Source organism: Salmo salar, chromosome ssa12 (genome assembly GCF_905237065.1).
Source record: "Salmo salar chromosome ssa12, Ssal_v3.1, whole genome shotgun sequence".
In the NCBI taxonomy this organism is placed as follows: Eukaryota; Metazoa; Chordata; class Actinopteri; order Salmoniformes; family Salmonidae; genus Salmo; species Salmo salar.
Window position 1 is genome coordinate 12,589,312 of NC_059453.1, and position 20,853 is coordinate 12,610,164.

General features: G+C 42.3%; 1 protein-coding gene across 8 annotated transcripts in view; it reads left to right on the plus strand.

The window, feature by feature from the left end:
• The window catches only part of LOC106593723 (bromodomain-containing protein 4), a 90,759-nt gene extending 73,093 nt beyond the window's left edge, over window positions 1-17,666 (plus strand). For 7 of the 8 annotated variants that reach the window (XM_045690716.1, XM_045690718.1, XM_045690719.1 and 4 more), the window contains 3 exons: window positions 13,959-14,146; window positions 14,629-14,878; window positions 15,934-17,666. In XM_045690716.1, coding sequence (XP_045546672.1) covers window positions 13,959-14,146; window positions 14,629-14,878; window positions 15,934-16,002 — 507 coding nt within the window. In that variant the 3' untranslated portion in view covers window positions 16,003-17,666. The remainder of the gene's footprint in view (window positions 1-13,958; window positions 14,147-14,628; window positions 14,879-15,933) is intronic. The other variant, XM_045690717.1, reaches the window with a different exon arrangement.
• The last annotated feature ends 3,187 nt before the right edge of the window (window positions 17,667-20,853 follow it).

Sequence of the window (20,853 nt, forward strand, 5' to 3'; positions counted from 1 at the left end):
GTAGCATGGACTACATGGTAGATGGGAGAATACATATTGACAGTAACATGGACTACATGGTGGATGGGATGATACATATTGACAGGAACATGGACTACATGGTGGATGGGAGGATACATATTGACAGTAACATGGACTACATGGAGGATACATATTGACAGTAACATGGGCTACATGGTGGATGGGATGATACATATTGACAGGAACATGGACTACATGGTGGATGGGAGGATACATATTGACAGTAACATGGACTACATGGAGGATTGGAGAATACATATTGACAGTAACATGGACTACATGGAGGATACATATTGACAGTAACATGGACTACATGATGGATGGGAGGATACATATTGACAGTATCAGTTCAGTAACATGGACTACATGGTGTATGGGAGGATACATATTGACAGTAGCATGGACTACATGGTGGATGGGAGGATACATATTGACAGTAACATGGACTACATGGAGGATTGGAGAATACATATTGACAGTAACATGGGCTACATGGTGGATGGGAGAATACATATTGACAGTAGCATGGACTACATGTTGGATGGGAGGATACATATTGACAGTAACATGGACTACATGGAGGATTGGAGAATACATATTGACAGTAACATGGGCTACATGGTGGATGGGAGGATACATATTGACAGTAACATGGACTACATGGTGGATGGGAGAATACATATTGACAGTGCATTGACTACATGGTAGATGGGAGGATACATATTGACAGTAACATGGACTACATGGTGGATGGGAGAATACATATTGACAGTAGCATGGACTACATGGTAGATGGGAGGATACATATTAACAGTAGCATGGACTACATGGTAGATGGGAGGATACATATTGACAGTAACATGGACTACATGGTGGATGGGAGGATATATATTGACAGTATCAGTTCAGTAACATGGACTAAATGGTGGATGGGAGGATACATATTGACAGTAGCATGGACTACATGGTAGATGGGAGGATACATATTGACAGTAACATGGACTACATGGTAGATGGGAGGATACATATTGACAGTATCAGTTCAGTAACATGGACTACATGGTGGATGGGAGGATACATATTGACAGTATCAGTTCAGTAACATGGACTAAATGGTGGATGGGAGGATACATATTGACAGTAGCATGGACTACATGGTAGATGGGAGGATACATATTGACAGTAACATGGACTACATGGTGGATGGGAGGATACATATTGACAGTAACATGGACTACATGGTGGATGGGAGAATACATATTGACAGTAGCATGGACTACATGGTAGATGGGAGGATACATATTGACAGTAACATGTACTACATGGAGGATTGGAGAATACATATTGACAGTAACATGGACTACATGGAGGATGGGAGGATACATATTGACAGTAACATGGACTACATGATGGATGGGAGGATACATATTGACAGTATCAGTTCAGTAACATGGACTACATGGTGTATGGGAGGATACATATTGACAGTAGCATGGACTACATGGTGGATGGGAGGATACATATTGACAGTAACATGGACTACATGGAGGATTGGAGAATACATATTGACAGTAACATGGGCTACATGGTGGATGGGAGAATACATATTGACAGTAACATGGGCTACATGGTGGATGGGAGAATACATATTGACAGTAGCATGGACTACATGTTGGATGGGAGGATACATATTGACAGTTACATGGACTACATGGTGGATGGGAGGATACATATTGACAGTAACATGGACTACATGGTGGATGGGAGGATACATATTGACAGTAGCATGGACTACATGGTGGATGGGAGGATACATATTGACAGTAACATGGACTACATGGAGGATGGGAGAATACATATTGACAGTAACATGGACTACATGGAGGATACATATTGACAGTAACATGGGCTACATGGTGGATGGGAGAATACATATTGACAGTAGCATGGACTACATGATGGATGGGAGGATACATATTGACAGTATCAGTTCAGTAACATGGACTACATTGTGGATGGGATGATACATATTGACAGTAGCATGGACTACATTGTGGATGGAAGGATACATATTGACAGTGCATTGACTACATGGTAGATGGGAGGATACATATTGACAGTAGCATGGACTACATGGTGGATGGGAGGATACATATTGACAGTAACATGGGCTACATGGTGGATGGGAGAATACATATTGACAGTAGCATGGACTACGTGGTGGATGGAAGGATACATATTGACAGTATCAGTCAGTAACATGGACTACATGGTGGATGGGAGGATACATATTGACATTAACATGGACTACATGGTAGATGGGAGGATACATATTGACAGTGCATTGACTACATGGTAGATGGGAGGATACATATTGACAGTAGCATGGACTACATGGTAGATGGGAGGATACATATTGACAGTAGCATGGACTACATGGTGGATGGGATGATGCATATTGAAAGTAGCATTGACTACATGGTGGATGGGAGGATACATATTGACAGTAACATGGACTACATGGTAGATGGGAGGATACATATTGACAGTAACATGGACTACATGGTGGATGGGAGGATACATATTGACAGTAGCATGGACTACATGGTAGATGGGAGGATACATATTGACAGTAACATGGACTACATGGTGGATGGGATGATACATATTGACAGGAACATGGACTACATGGTGGATGGGAGGATACATATTGACAGTAACATGGACTACATGGTGGATGGGAGGATACATATTGACAGTAGCATGGACTACGTGGTGGATGGAAGGATACATATTGACAGTATCAGTTCAGTAACATGGACTACATGGTGGATGGGAGGATACATATTGACAGTAACATGGACTACATGGTAGATGGGAGGATACATATTGACAGTGCATTGACTACATGGTAGATGGGAGGATACATATTGACAGTGCATTGACTACATGGTAGATGGGAGGATACATATTGACAGTAGCATGGACTACATGGTAGATGGGAGGATACATATTGACAGTAGCATGGACTACATGGTGGATGGGATGATACATATTGAAAGTAGCATTGACTACATGGTAGATGGGAGGATACATATTGACAGTAGCATGGACTACATGGTAGATGGGAGGATACATATTGACAGTAGCATGGACTACATGGTAGATGGGAGGATACATATTGACAGTAACATGGACTACATGGTAGATGGGAGGATACATATTGACAGTAACATGGACTACATGGTGGATGGGAGAATACATATTGACAGTAGCATGGACTACATGGTAGATGGGAGAATACATATTGACAGTAACATGGACTACATGGTGGATGGGATGATACATATTGACAGTAACATGGACTACATGGTGGATGGGATGATACATATTGACAGGAACATGGACTACATGGTGGATGGGAGGATACATATTGACAGTAACATGGACTACATGGAGGATACATATTGACAGTAACATGGGCTACATGGTGGATGGGAGAATACATATTGACAGTAGCATGGACTACATGGAGGATACATATTGACAGTAACATGGACTACATGGTGGATGGGATGATACATATTGACAGGAACATGGACTACATGGAGGATACATATTGACAGTAACATGGACTAAATGGTGGATGGGATGATACATATTGACAGGAACATGGACTACATGGTGGATGGGAGGATACATATTGACAGTAACATGGACTACATGATGGATGGGAGGATACATATTGACAGTATCAGTTCAGTAACATGGACTACATGGTGTATGGGAGGATACATATTGACAGTAGCATGGACTACATGGTGGATGGGAGGATACATATTGACAGTAACATGGACTACATGGAGGATTGGAGAATACATATTGACAGTAACATGGGCTACATGGTGGATGGGAGAATACATATTGACAGTAACATGGGCTACATGGTGGATGGGAGAATACATATTGACAGTAGCATGGACTACATGTTGGATGGGAGGATACATATTGACAGTAACATGGACTACATGGAGGATTGGAGAATACATATTGACAGGAACATGGACTACATGGTGGATGGGAGGATACATATTGACAGTAACATGGACTACATGGAGGATACATATTGACAGTAACATGGGCTACATGGTGGATGGGAGAATACATATTGACAGTAGCATGGACTACATGGAGGATACATATTGACAGTAACATGGACTACATGGTGGATGGGATGATACATATTGACAGGAACATGGACTACATGGAGGATACATATTGACAGTAACATGGACTAAATGGTGGATGGGATGATACATATTGACAGGAACATGGACTACATGGTGGATGGGAGGATACATATTGACAGTAACATGGACTACATGATGGATGGGAGGATACATATTAACAGTAGCATGGACTACATGGTAGATGGGAGGATACATATTGACAGTAACATGGACTACATGGTGGATGGGAGGATATATATTGACAGTATCAGTTCAGTAACATGGACTACATGGTGGATGGGAGGATACATATTGACAGTATCAGTTCAGTAACATGGACTAAATGGTGGATGGGAGGATACATATTGACAGTAGCATGGACTACATGGTAGATGGGAGGATACATATTGACAGTAACATGGACTACATGGTGGATGGGAGGATACATATTGACAGTATCAGTTCAGTAACATGGACTACATGGTGGATGGGAGGATACATATTGACAGTATCAGTTCAGTAACATGGACTAAATGGTGGATGGGAGGATACATATTGACAGTAGCATGGACTACATGGTAGATGGGAGGATACATATTGACAGTAACATGGACTACATGGTAGATGGGAGGATACATATTGACAGTAACATGGACTACATGGTGGATGGGAGAATAATATTGACAGTAGCATGGACTACATGGTAGATGGGAGGATACATATTGACAGTATCATGGACTACATGGATGAGATACATATTGACAGTAACATGGACTACATGGTGGATGGGAGGATACATATTGACAGTATCTCAGCATGGACTACATGGTGTATGGGAGGATACATATTGACAGTAACATGGACTACATGGAGGATTGGAGAATACATATTGACAGTAACATGGGCTACATGGTGGATGGGAGAATACATATTGACAGTAACATGGGCTACATGGTGGATGGGAGAATACATATTGACAGTAGCATGGACTACATGTTGGATGGGAGGATACATATTGACAGTTACATGGAGGATTGGGGAATACATATTGACAGTAACATGGGCTACATGGTGGATGGGAGGATACATATTGACAGTAACATGGACTACATGGTGGATGGGAGAATACATATTGACTGTGCATTGACTAGATGGGAGGATACATATTGACAGTAACATGGACTACATGGTGGATGGGAGAATACATATTGACAGTAGCATGGACTACATGGTAGATGGGAGGATACATATTAACAGTAGCATGGACTACATGGTAGATGGGAGGATACATATTGACAGTAACATGGACTACATGGTGGATGGGAGGATATATATTGACAGTATCAGTTCAGTAACATGGACTACATGGTGGATGGGAGGATACATATTGACAGTATCAGTTCAGTAACATGGACTAAATGGTGGATGGGAGGATGCATATTGACAGTAGCATGGACTACATGGTAGATGGGAGGATACATATTGACAGTAACATGGACTACATGGTAGATGGGAGGACACATATTGACAGTATCAGTTCAGTAACATGGACTACATGGTGGATGGGAGGATACATATTGACAGTATCAGTTCAGTAACATGGACTAAATGGTGGATGGGAGGATACATATTGACAGTAGCATGGACTACATGGTAGATGGGAGGATACATATTGACAGTAACATGGACTACATGGTGGATGGGAGGATACATATTGACAGTAACATGGACTACATGGTGGATGGGAGAATACATATTGACAGTAGCATGGACTGCATGGTAGATGGGAGGATACATATTGACAGTAACATGTACTACATGGAGGATGGGAGAATACATATTGACAGTCACATGGACTACATGGAGGATACATATTGACAGTAACATGGGCTACATGGTGGATGGGAGAATACATATTGACAGTAACATGGACTACATGGAGGATACATATTGACAGTAACATGGGCTACATGGTGGATGGGAGAATACATATTGACAGTAGCATGGACTAGATGGTGGATGGGAGGATACATATTGACAGTATCAGTTCAGTAACATGGACTACATGGTGGATGGGAGGATACATATTGACAGTATCAGTTCAATAGCATGGACTACATGGTGGATGGGAGGATACATATTGACAGTAACATGGACTACATGGTGGATGGGAGGATACATATTGACAGTAGCATGGACTACATGGTGGATGGGAGGATACATATTGACAGTAGCATGGACTACATGGTGGATGGGAGGATACATATTGACAGTAGCATGGACTACATGGTGGATGGGAGGATACATATTGACAGTAGCATGGACTACATGGTGGATGGGAGGATACATATTGACAGTAGCATGGACTACATGGTAGATGGGAGGATACATATTGACAGTAGCATGGACTACGTGGTCGATGGGAGGATACATATTGACAGTAACATGGACTACATGGTGGATGGGAGGATATATATTGACAGTATCAGTTCAGTAACATGGACTACATGGTGGATGGGAGGATACATATTGACAGTATCAGTTCAGTAACATGGACTAAATGGTGGATGGGAGGATACATATTGACAGTAGCATGGACTACATGGTAGATGGGAGGATACATATTGACAGTAACATGGACTACATGGTAGATGGGAGGATACATATTGACAGTATCAGTTCAGTAACATGGACTACATGGTGGATGGGAGGATACATATTGACAGTATCAGTTCAGTAACATGGACTAAATGGTGGATGGGAGGATACATATTGACAGTAGCATGGACTACATGGTAGATGGGAGGATACATATTGACAGTAACATGGACTACATGGTGGATGGGAGGATACATATTGACAGTAACATGGACTACATGGTGGATGGGAGAATACATATTGACAGTAGCATGGACTACATGGTAGATGGGAGGATACATATTGACAGTAACATGTACTACATGGAGGATGGGAGAATACATATTGACAGTCACATGGACTACATGGAGGATACATATTGACAGTAACATGGGCTACATGGTGGATGGGAGAATACATATTGACAGTAACATGGACTACATGGAGGATACATATTGACAGTAACATGGGCTACATGGTGGATGGGAGAATACATATTGACAGTAGCATGGACTAGATGGTGGATGGGAGGATACATATTGACAGTATCAGTTCAGTAACATGGACTACATGGTGGATGGGAGGATACATATTGACAGTATCAGTTCAATAGCATGGACTACATGGTGGATGGGAGGATACATATTGACAGTAACATGGACTACATGGTGGATGGGAGGATACATATTGACAGTAGCATGGACTACATGGTGGATGGGAGGATACATATTGACAGTAGCATGGACTACATGGTGGATGGGAGGATACATATTGACAGTAGCATGGACAACATGGTAGATGGGAGGATACATATTGACAGTAGCATGGACTACGTGGTCGATGGGAGGATACATATTGACAGTAACATGGACTACATGGTGGATGGGAGGATACATATTGACAGTAACATGGACTACATGGTGGATGGAAGGATACATATTGACAGTAGCATGGACTACATGGTGGATGGGAGGATACATATTGACAGTAACATGGAGTACATGGTAGATGGGAGGATACATACTGACAGTAGCATGGACTACATGGTAGATGGGAGGATACATATTGACAGTAACATGGACTACATGGAGGATGGGAGAATACATATTGACAGTAACATGGACTACATGGAGGATACATATTGACAGTAACATGGGCTACATGGTGGATGGGAGAATACATATTGACAGTAACATGGACTACATGGAGGATACATATTGACAGTAACATGGGCTACATGGTGGATGGGAGAATACATATTGACAGTAGCATGGACTACATGATGGATGGGAGGGTACATATTGACAGTATCAGTTCAGTAACATGGACTACATTGTGGATGGGAGGATACATATTGACAGTAGCATGGACTACATTGTGGATGGAAGGATACATATTGACATTGCATTGACTACATGGTAGATGGGAGGATACATATTGACAGTAGCATGGACTACATGGTGGATGGGAGGATACATATTGACAGTAACATGGGCTACATGGTGGATGGGAGAATACATATTGACAGTAGCATTGACTACATGGAGGATAGGAGAATAAATATTGACAGTAACATGGACTACATGGTAGATGGGAGGATATATATTGACAGTATCAGTTCAGTAACATGGACTACATGGTGGATGGGAGGATACATATTGACAGTAACATGGACTACATGGTGGATGGGAGGATACATATTGACAGTAGCATGGACTACGTGGTGGATGGAAGGATACATATTGACAGTATCAGTTCAGTAACATGGACTACATGGTGGATGGGAGGATACATATTGACAGTAACATGGACTACATGGTAGATGGGAGGATACATATTGACAGTGCATTGACTACATGGTAGATGGGAGGATACATATTGACAGTAGCATGGACTACATGGTAGATGGGTGGATACATATTGACAGTAGCATGGACTACATGGTAGATGAGAGGATACATATTGACAGTAGCATGGACTACATGGAGGATACATATTGACAGTAACATGGACTACATGGTGGATGGGATGATACATATTGACAGGAACATGGACTACATGGAGGATACATATTGACAGTAACATGGACTACATGGTGGATGGGATGATACATATTGACAGGAACATGGACTACATGGTGGATGGGAGGATACATATTGACAGTAACATGGACTACATGGTGGATGGGAGGATACATATTGACAGTAACATGGACTACATGGTGGATGGGAGGATACATATTGACAGTAGCATGGACTACGTGGTGGATGGAAGGATACATATTGACAGTATCAGTTCAGTAACATGGACTACATGGTGGATGGGAGGATACATATTGACAGTAACATGGACTACATGGTAGATGGGAGGATACATATTGACAGTGCATTGACTACATGGTAGATGGGAGGATACATATTGACAGTAGCATGGACTACATGGTAGATGGGTGGATACATATTGACAGTAGCATGGACTACATGGTAGATGAGAGGATACATATTGACAGTAGCATGGACTACATGGAGGATACATATTGACAGTAACATGGACTACATGGTGGATGGGATGATACATATTGACAGGAACATGGACTACATGGAGGATACATATTGACAGTAACATGGACTACATGGTGGATGGGATGATACATATTGACAGGAACATGGACTACATGGTGGATGGGAGGATACATATTGACAGTAACATGGACTACATGGAGGATTGGAGAATACATATTGACAGTAACATGGACTACATGTAGGATACATATTGACAGTAACATGGACTACATGATGGATGGGAGGATACATATTGACAGTATCAGTTCAGTAACATGGACTACATGGTGTATGGGAGGATACATATTGACAGTAACATGGACTACATGGAGGATTGGAGAATACATATTGACAGTAACATGGTCTACATGGTGGATGGGAGAATACATATTGACAGTAACATGGGCTACATGGTGGATGGGAGAATACATATTGACAGTAGCATGGACTACATGTTGGATGGGAGGATGCATATTGACAGTAACATGGACTACATGGAGGATTGGAGAATACATATTGACAGTAACATGGGCTACATGGTGGATGGGATGATACATATTGACAGTAACATGGACTACATGGTAGATGGGAGGATACATATTGACAGTAACATGGACTACATGGAGGATGGGAGAATACATATTGACAGTAACATGGACTACATGGTGGATGGGAGGATACATATTGACAGTAACATGAACTACATGGTGGATGGGAGGATACATATTGACAGTAACATGGACTACATGGTGGATGGGAGAATACATATTGACAGTAACATGGATACATGGTGGATGGGAGGATACATTTTGACAGTAGCATGGACTACGTGGTGGATGGAAGGATACATATTGACAGTAGCATTGACTACATGGTAGATGGGAGGATACATATTGACAGTAGCATGGACTACATGGTAGATGGGAGGATACATATTGACAGTAGCATGGACTACATGGTGGATTGGAGGATACATATTGACAGTAACATGGACTACATGGTGGATGGGAGGATACATATTGACAGTAACATGGACTACATGGTGGATGGGAGGATACATATTGACAGTAACATGGACTACATGGTAGATGGGAGGATACATATTGACAGTGTCAGTTCAGTAACATGGACTACATTGTGGATGGGAGGATACATATTGACAGTAGCATGGACTACATGGTGGATGGAAGGATACATATTGACAGTAGCATTGACTACATGGTAGATGGGAGGATACATATTGACAGTAGCATGGACTACATGGTAGATGGGAGGATACATATTGACAGTAACATGGACTACATGGTGGATTGGAGGATACATATTGACAGTAACATGGACTACATGGTGGATGGGAGGATACATATTGACAGTAACATGGACTACATGGTGGATGGGAGGATACATATTGACAGTAACATGGACTACATGGTGGATGGGAGAATACATATTGACAGTAGCATTGACTACATGGTAGATGGGAGGATACATATTGACAGTAGCATGGACTACATGGTAGATGGGAGGATACATATTGACAGTAACATGGACTACATGGTAGATGGAAGGATACATATTGACAGTATCAGTTCAGTAACATGGACTACATGGTGGATGGGAGGATACATATTGACAGTATCAGTTCAGTAACATGGACTACATGGTGGATGGGAGGATACATATTGACAGTAACATGGACTACATGGTGGATGGGAGGATACATATTGACATTAACATGGACTACATGGTAGATGGGAGGATATATATTGACAGTAACATGTACTACATGGTAGATGGGAGGATACATATTGACAGTATCAGTTCAGTAACATGGACTACATGGTGGATGGAAGGATACATATTGACAGTAGCATGGAGTACATGGTAGATGGGAGGATACATATTGACAGTAGCATGGACTACATGGTGGATGGGAGGATACATATTGACAGTAACATGGGCTACATGGTAGATGGGAGGATACATATTGACAGTAACATGGGCTACATGGTGGATGGGAGGATACATATTGACAGTATCATGGACTACATGGTGAATGGAAGGATACATATTGACAGTAGCATGGACTACATGGTGGATGGGAGGATACATATTGACAGTAACATGGACTACATGGTGGATGGGAGGATACATAATGACAGTAACATTGACTACATGGTGGATGGAAGGATCCATATTGACAGTAACATGGACTACATGGTGATTGTTAGAATACATATTGACAGTAACATGGACTACATGGTAGATGGGAGGATACATATTGACAATAACATGGACTACATGGTGGATGGGAGGATACATATTGACAGTAACATGGACTACATGGTGGATGGGAGAATACATATTGACAGTAGCATGGACTACATGGAGGATACATATTGACAGTAGCATGGACTACATGGTGGATGGGAGGATAAAGTGACTGGATTTAAATAGTAAAATATATAATCAAGCGTACAGTAGGTACATAGTTGTTGTTATTGCAGGGTGTGGTGCATTAGAGGTGTGTGTGTGTGTGTGTGTGTGTGTGTGTGTGTAAGCCTGTGTTTCCCAACTCCAGTCCTCAACAAACCCCAACAGTACACATTTTTATTGTAACCCTGGACATGCACACCTGATTTAACTTCTCATTTAATCACCAAGCCCTCAATGAGTTGAATCAGGTGAGTTTGTCCGCGGCAACAACAATGTGTGCTGTTGGGGGTACTGGTGTAAGGAAACAGACACTGCTTCAACCTTGACAATAGGCAATCTTTTACTCCCAATTAAAGTAGTAGAAGACCAGTTCACACGCAGCTCTGTGGATCAGCCCGGGCCTTCTAGAATGCTCAACAGATAAGACCGTCATCAAACCATTGTTGTCTTGGCCCCAATCACCGTAGGAGTCTGGGACCCTGAGATGGGCCGTTAAGCATCATTGTCCTGTAAATCAAGGTTACTGACCCAACTCCGGAAGGCTCCTGTGAATAATGTGCGACCCATTTTGCTTTGAGTGGTTTGCTATTATTCTGTAAATCAAGACATACGGCCTAAACCGGTTTTGAGATTACCATTTGTGTGGTGGCTGTGAAATGGCTTCTCAAAACCAGTTTAGGTCAACTTGAACATAATGTCCTGATTTACAGAACAATAGCAAACGCCTATCTCTTCCCTCAATTGCTCTTTCTGCAGGTCCTAGACGGGTCCGGAAACGTCTTACAGCGATTACTTTTCTTCTCTGTGGTGGTTTTACTCCTCATCAGAAAAATGCTCCCTGTAGATTCAACGTGTGAAGTCTGTAGACGGGAGTGTTTTATGCGTCTATACAGAACAACTAGCCAAAGCCTCATTAGATATCGGTCATCCAAAGGAAGTCTGTAGACGGGGGTGTTTATGCGTCTATACAGAACAACTAGCCAAAGCCTCATTAGATATCGGTCATCCAAAGGAAGTCTGTAGACGGGAGTGTTTATGCGTCTATACAGAACAACTAGCCAAAGCCTCATTAGATATCGGTCATCCAAAGGAAGTCTGTAGACGGGAGTGTTTATGCGTCTATACAGAACAACTAGCCAAAGCCTCATTAGATATCGGTCATCCAAAGGAAGTCTGTAGACGGGAGTGTTTATGCGTCTATACAGAACAACTAGCCAAAGCCTCATTAGATATCGGTCATCCAAAGGAAGTCTGTAGACGGGAGTGTTTATGCGTCTATACAGAACAACTAGCCAAAGCCTCATTAGATATCGGTCATCCAAAGGAAGTCAGTGAAAGGTTATAGTACCATGTTTTTTTTCTTGCGTTCTTGTGTTTTTGGGATTGCACATCTGTGAACCATTTTCAGCAATATTCAGCAAACCTAACAACTAAAACTACTTTGGTCCGCTGTTTCCTTTATCGTCTGTTTTCTCGTGAGTGACTGACATCGTAAGGAAAGCAATACCTTACCTATGTCGGTAGCACCTCCCCCCTAATTTAGCCTACATGCACACAGTAGGATTTGGGAACGAGGAAGTACACCCATATGCACGTGCTTAAAATTGTTTGAGTTTAACAAAATGGAAAACAGCGTTGTGGCTGAACTTCAGAATGACACAACGTCATGTGTACAACATCTACAGACCTGCATTACAATACTGAGAGCTTTGTCCTTTATAAAAGGACATATTTGGGTGTTTTTGGAGCCCGTGTTCGTGTTTGTATCAGAGCTCCCATACTACAAAACGAGGATGAGGAAGTGATTTGCTCGGGTTTCTCAAAAACATGATTTGCTGGTTGGGGTAAGTTTCTCAAAAGCATGTGAAATCACAAAAAAAAGTGTCTGGACCCTTCCTATGAAATTCCACTTACATAAATAAAATGGATTTAGTTGTAAAAAAAAAAAAAAAAGAACTTCTCCTGTAAGGCAGTGTTATTAAAATGATGGAGGTGAAATGTCTTTTAAAAAGTGGGTGTAAACGAAATGTCTGTGTCGCACTCTTCCCACTACACTTTCTCCCTCCCCTCCCAGGATGTGAAGTTAAAGAACATGGGTTCTTGGGCCAGCTTGGCCCAGCGTTCTCAGTCCACCCCCGCCTCCGCTGTCCGCTCGTCTAGCGACAGCTTCGAACAGTTCCGTCGCGCCGCCCGAGAGAAGGAGAGAGAGAAACAGCTAAAAGCACAGGCCGAGCAGGCCAGGAGGGAGCAGGAGAAACTACGGTAAGAGGGAAGGATGGAGGGAGGGAAAGGGCAGGGAGATAGTGGAGGAGAGAGAGAGAACTGAAAGCACAGGCTGAGCAGGCCAGGAGAGAGCAGGAGAAACTACGGTAAGAGGGAAGGATGGAGGGAGGGAAAGAGCAGGGAGATAGTGGAGGAGAGAGAGCACTGAAAGCACAGGCTGAGCAGGCCAGGAGAGAGCAGGAGAAACTACGGTAAGAAGGGAAGGATGGAGGGAGGGAAAGAGCAGGGAGATAGTACTGAAAGCACAGGCCGAGCAGGCCAGGAGAGAGCAGGAGAAACTACGGTAAGAAGGGAAGAGAGATGGAGGGAGAGGAAAGGGAGGAGGAGAGGGAGAAGACCTCTCAGCCGAGGTAGAAACTATGGTGAGAAAAAAGGGAAGGATGGATAGAGGGAGAAGTAAGCTCATTCTAACACCCCATCTAAGCTCCTCCCCCTCTGACACTCCGCTTTCTCTTCTCCAGTAGTCGTGACGACGAGGACTCTGTGGAGCAGCAGGGGAGGGGGCGTGTCCAGGAGGACTCTCGCCGTCGCCAGGAGCAACTTTCGCCTCAAGCCCCCACGCCCCCCGCCTCAACCCCTCCCGCCGACTCCCCACAGGCCCCTCCCACTCAACAGGCCACACCCCCACCCTCGGCCGCAGCACAGAACGCCATGGACCAGCAGAGGGAGCTGGCGAGACGCCGTGAGCAGGAAAGGAGGAGGAGAGAGGCGGTAATATTTTATAGCAGTTATACTACTATAATACTAACATAAAATACTAGTTTAGCAGGAGAGAGGCGGTAATACTTAATAGCATTTATACTACTATAATACTAACATGATATACTTGTATAGCAGGAGAGGTGGTAATACTTTAGCAGTTATACTACTATAATACTAACATAACATAATATTCTAGTGTAGTAGGAGAGAGGTGGTAATACTTTATAGCAGTAATACTACTATAATACTAACATGATATACTAGTATAGTAGGAGAGAGGTGGTAATACTTTATAGCAGTAATACTACTATAATACTAACATGATATACTGGTATAGTAGGAGAGAGGTGGTAATACTTTATAGCAGTTATACTACTATAATACTAACATGATATACTAGTATAGCAGGAGAGGTGGTAATACTTTATAGCATTTATACTACTGTAATAGTAACATACTAGGAGAGAGGTGGTAATACTTTATAGCATTTATACTACTGTAATACTAACAATATACTATTATAGCAGGAGAGAGGTGGTAATACTTTATAGCATTTATACTACTGTAATACTAACATAATATACTATTATAGCAGGAGAGAGGTGGTAATACTTTATAGCAGTTATACTACTATAATACTAACATGATATACTGGTATAGCAGGAGAGGTGGAGGAGAGAGGTGGTATTACTTAATAGCATTTATACTACTGTAATATTAACATAATATACTAGTATAGCAGGGGAGAGGTGGTAATACTTAATACCGTTTGTACTACTATAATACTAACATAATATACTTTTCTAGCAGAAGAGAGGTGGTAATACTTTATAGCAGTTATACTACTATAATACTAACATGATATACTAGTATAGCAGGAGAGAGGAGAGAATCATCATAAAGATACTCATTAATATATGTATATTCTTGTTATATTATGTATATTCAGTTATATTACAATAATACAGAGGAGAGGTAGTTTAGCTGAGAAAAGATGGGAAAGATTAACACTATCTAATTTCTCTCTCTCTCTCTCTCTCGCTCTCTCTCATCCCCCTCTACAGATGGCGGACACCATTGACATTAACTTCCAGAGCGACTTGATGGCCATCTTTGAAGAGAACCTTTTCTGAGAGAGAGAGTGAGAAAGGAGGAGAGGGAGAGAAAGAGATATGAACTCTACCTTATCCCACCATGGCTGGGATTTCACACACAACACCCCCCCTCCCTCCCTCTCTTTGATTAGAGACCCCAGACCAGGATGTGAGCTCCAGAGACTTGAAGGAGACTGAGGTGAGGTACATTAATAAGGTGGAGCCCCCCCCCCCCCCAGCGGTGGGGACCGGGAGTACAACTTCCACTTTTTGCAATTTCAGATGCGTTTTTTGTGTCTAACTGCCCGTTTATCGTTGATGATTGGTTGTTGCCGTGGGCAATGGTGAAACCGGATACCTATGGATAAACAGATACTTGAACTCCTCTTGTATTCTGAAATGAAACGGAGGGAGGAGGACTGAGAACTATTACCTGAACATAAAGAAGAAGAATAAAAAAGAGGGTTTAATGGAGAAAGAAGAAGATGAACACCTGTTCTTCTGACATGAGAGAGGGAGAGGGGTGGGCGAGCGAGAGGATGGACAGACTTCTTTCTCTTTGATTCATTTCTCTCTTAATCTAGTATTTTTCTCTCCCTGTTTTTTGATGTTGGGTTTTAAGCGGGGTGGGTGAGGAGATGGGGAGGGAGAAGTGGGCGGGCTGTGTGTGTTATCATGTTTACGTCCCAAAAGGGCACCCTATTCCCTTCATATAGTGCACTACTTGTGTCCAGGGCCAATGGGGATCTGATCAAAAGTGGTGCACTATATAGGGAGTAGGGTGCCATTTGGGACGTATCCCCTGAGATGGGTTCAGTTTCTCTCCGGACAGCAAGATGAACACCGGGGTCACACCCCAGCACTATAAAGAAGCACCCTTCCTTCCTTCCTTCTCACTCTCCTTGTTCTTTGTGACATCACTGACTTGTCACAACTTGAAAGTGTAAAAGCTTGAACTCCATTTTTTCAGTCATGTCTGATTCATTGATAATTTCAAGAAAGGAGGCAGAGAGGGAAGAAAGGAGGGAAAGAGGGAAAAAGAGGAAGGATGAGTGAAGAAAGGAGGGAAAGAGGGAAAAAGAGGAAGGATGAGTGAAGAAAGGAGGGAAAGAGGGAAAAAGAGGAAGGATGAGTGAAGAAAGGAGGGAGAGAGGGAAAAAGAGGAAGGATGAGTGAAGAAAGGAGGGAGAGAGGGAAGAAAGGAGGGAAAGAGGGAAAAAGAGGAAGGATGAGTGAAGAAAGGAGGGAGAGAGGGAAGGACGAGAGGGAGGGAGGGGTAAATTTTAAAGGTGTTGGAATGTGGCTCTTGCCTTACAGCTCTGACCTGTAAATGAGCCACAGATTATACATATCTATATATAGATATAGATATATATAGATGCCTAAATATATATTATATACGATGAAAAGTCCCTAAAAATAATTGGATTATGTTGTTGGGAGGGAGAACGGCTAATCTGCCTTGTGCTCAATTCCCTTTTGGTTTTTTAGAGAATTGACTGTAAAAATTTTTTTTTTATGATGCTATAAAAAAATTGTTTTGTCTTGATCATAACCTCCTTTCTCTCATCCTGTTTTTCTCTGTATCAAGTTCAGATATTCAAGACTTTAAAGGCCTCTGTTTTTATTTAAATACCAAATAATTTCTGGGTAACAATTAGGTATGTTACTGTGATTGTTTTCAGTTAAAATGGCCAAAAATAGATTCTTAGCAAAGAGCAATTTCTCAAGCAAGAATGTTGCTAGGACTGTCTGGGAGTGGTCTGAGTGGGGAGGGGGAAACTGAAAAGTAGCTGTTATTGGCAGAGAGGTTTGGAACTCTTTCTTATTGGTCTATCAATGAATTTACCGCATGGTGATGTCACCAGGCAGGCCAAAACTCCATCCCACCAAAACAGGCTGATTTTCTTTTCAAACAGCTCTTACACTATAAGGGCATTATCATCATTTTCATAATTTCACAGTATTATTCCAACCTTATAGTCTGGAAATATATATAAAACACAGGAAAATCACGCTTTTGACTGCACTAGCCTATAACTACTTAACTTTGTTCTACCGTTCTGTAGCTACATCCACCTGCTACTACACTTCCTTTCTTTTCTTCTTTAGCTTCTTACTCATTTTCTTTTTTATTCACTTCCATTTGTTAATCTCTCTCTCCTGTCATCATCTTCCTCTACCATCTGTATCATAGCTTTTATTTAGTTTTTATTCCCTTCCTGTTTTTTTGTAAAAATGTTCTGCTATGTTTTTAGTTTCTGTGGTAACAGTCGGGGTTGTTGTCATGTGCCATAGCTGTAAGTGTTCTGGGGGCGTGGCCTGCGGTGTTGTCATGTCCAGATATACATCAAACCCCTGTATACAGCTCTACATACATTATCTGTTCCTTTTATTCTTTTTGGGATGTTTTTATTTAATTTTGACCCTTTTTCATATTTGACTGTTGTTTGTTTTGTTCTGTTTCTTGTCATTGTTTTGTTTTGAATCACCGGTTGGTATGTTGGTGAGTGAGGTGTTAAGGTAGATGGATACATTCTGTTCTGATTATGGAGTAAAACATCTCTTTTAAAAAAAAAAAAGAAAAGTATTAAAATGATCTAAAAAAAATGACACTGTGTTGTGTTTGGTTGGCTGGAGTCACTGAGTGGGACATGCGTGGGTCGACACAAAGAATTGCCTTGTTACTATCTTTCCTAGATTTTTCGCATTCCCATTGGAGGAGAAGGTCTGAGGGGATGGACCTTGGACCTTCTCCTTCAATACAGTTGAGAAGGAGGTGAGGACATAGGATGTGAGGAATCGAGGAAATGTGACTTGAGAGAGAGCCCGAAAATGAGGTTCAGTATAATGGATATTTACCCTGCACTTCTGGTGGTACCCAGCAGAGGCTGTGTGTTTTGTTAGAGGTCAAAGTTATTTTGTCTATTCCCTTCATAGTGCACTACTTGTGTCCAGGGCCCATAGGGATCTGGTCAAAGCTAGTGCACTATATAGGGAGTAGGTTGCCATTTGGGACGTATTCCAAATGGAAATGTGACTTAAGAGGTAGGAAACAACACTGCCACTTCACTGACTTTAACACTGGGGCCCCACAAGGGTGCGTGCTCAGCCCCCTCCTGTACTCCCAGTTCACCCATGACTGCGTGGCCAAGCACACCTTCAACTCAATCATCAAGTTTGCAGACGACACAACAGTAGTGGGCTTAATTACCAACAATGACGAGATGGTCTACAGTGAGGTGAGGACCCTGGGTGTGTGCGGCCAGGAAAATAACATCTCACTCAACATCAACAAAACAAAGGAGCTGATCGTGGACTGCAGAGGGAGCACCCCCCTATCCACATCGATGGGACTGCAGTGGAGAAGGTCAAAAGCTTCAAGTTCCTCTGCGTACACATCACTGACAAACTGAAATGGTCCACCCACACAGACAGTGTGGTGAAGAAGGCGCAACAGTGCCTCTTCAACCTCAGGAGGCTGATGCAATTTATCTCGGCCCCTAAGACCCTCAAACTTTTACCAATGCACAATTGAGAGTATCCTGTCGGGCTCTATCACCACCTGGTACAGCAACTGCACCGCCCACAACCGCAGGGCTCTCCACAGGGTGCTGCGGTCTGCCCAAATCATTACCGGGGGCAAACTACCTGCCCTCCAGGACACCTACGGCACCCGATGTCACAGAAAGGCCAAAAAGAAAATCACGCCGCTGTCATCCAGAAGGCGAGGTCAGTACAGGTGTATCAAAGCTGGCTTCTATCTCAAGGCTGTCAGACTGTTAAACAGCCATCACTAACACAGAGGCTGCTGCGCTATATACATAAATAAATAAATAAATAACTAGGCAAGTCAGTTTGTGCGCCACCCTATTGGACTCCCAATCACGGCCGGATGTGATGCGGCCTTTATAGACTTGGAATCACTGGCCATTTGAATAATGTAACACTAGTCACTTTAATAATGTTTCCATATTTTGCACTCTATTCTATGTACTGTATCTTAGTCTATGCCGTGCTGACGTTGCTCGTCCAAAGAGCACCTTCAGTGGTTCAGTTGAATGGATATTCACCATGCAGTTCCGATGGTAACCAGCAGAGGGTGTGGTTGATGTGAGGCTGCTGGAGAGAGAATGTGTGTGTGCGTGCGCATAAACCTGACTTACCTGAGAGTTATTGAATGTGTGTATGTACAGTGTAGTGTAAAGTCTTGTGTAAATACTATGAGTGTGTGTGTGTGTCTGAAGGAGATCGAGGGAGAGGGGGACACGCTAGTCTGTCTGTGTGCTTCCATACCTGTCTGTGTTATTAAATACATGCTAGTCTGTCTGTGCTGCCATACCTGTCTGTGTTATTACATGTGTCTGTGCTATAAGCAGTGTTGGGTAGTGAACTACATATAGTTCAACCACAGGAGGTTGGTGGCACCTTAATTGGGGAGGACAGGCTCGTTGTTATGGCTGAAGCGGAATCAGTAGAATGGAATCAAACAGCTGTGTAGCTAACTACTGGAACTACTTTTTCTCTCATGTAGCTGCGTAGCTAACTGCTGGAACTACTTTTTGTGTTTAATAGGCCAAATGACACATTCTGTTAACATCTGAGTCCATAGTGATATGTGCGGAAGACACATTTCAGTTGAATGCATTCAGTTGTAAAACTGACAAGGTATTTCCCTTTCTTGCAATTTGTTGTCTATGACATTTTTAGATTTAGATATGATAATTCATCATGAACTACTTTTGAAAAGTGACTAGTTAAGTAAATATTTATCTTAAAGGGCAGCTTAAATGTATCTTAACTTGTTCCAGTTTGAAGTAATTGGTAAACTATATTTTCAGAGTAGCTTCCCCGACACTGGCTATAAGTCCCCTGTACTGTAAGTCGTGT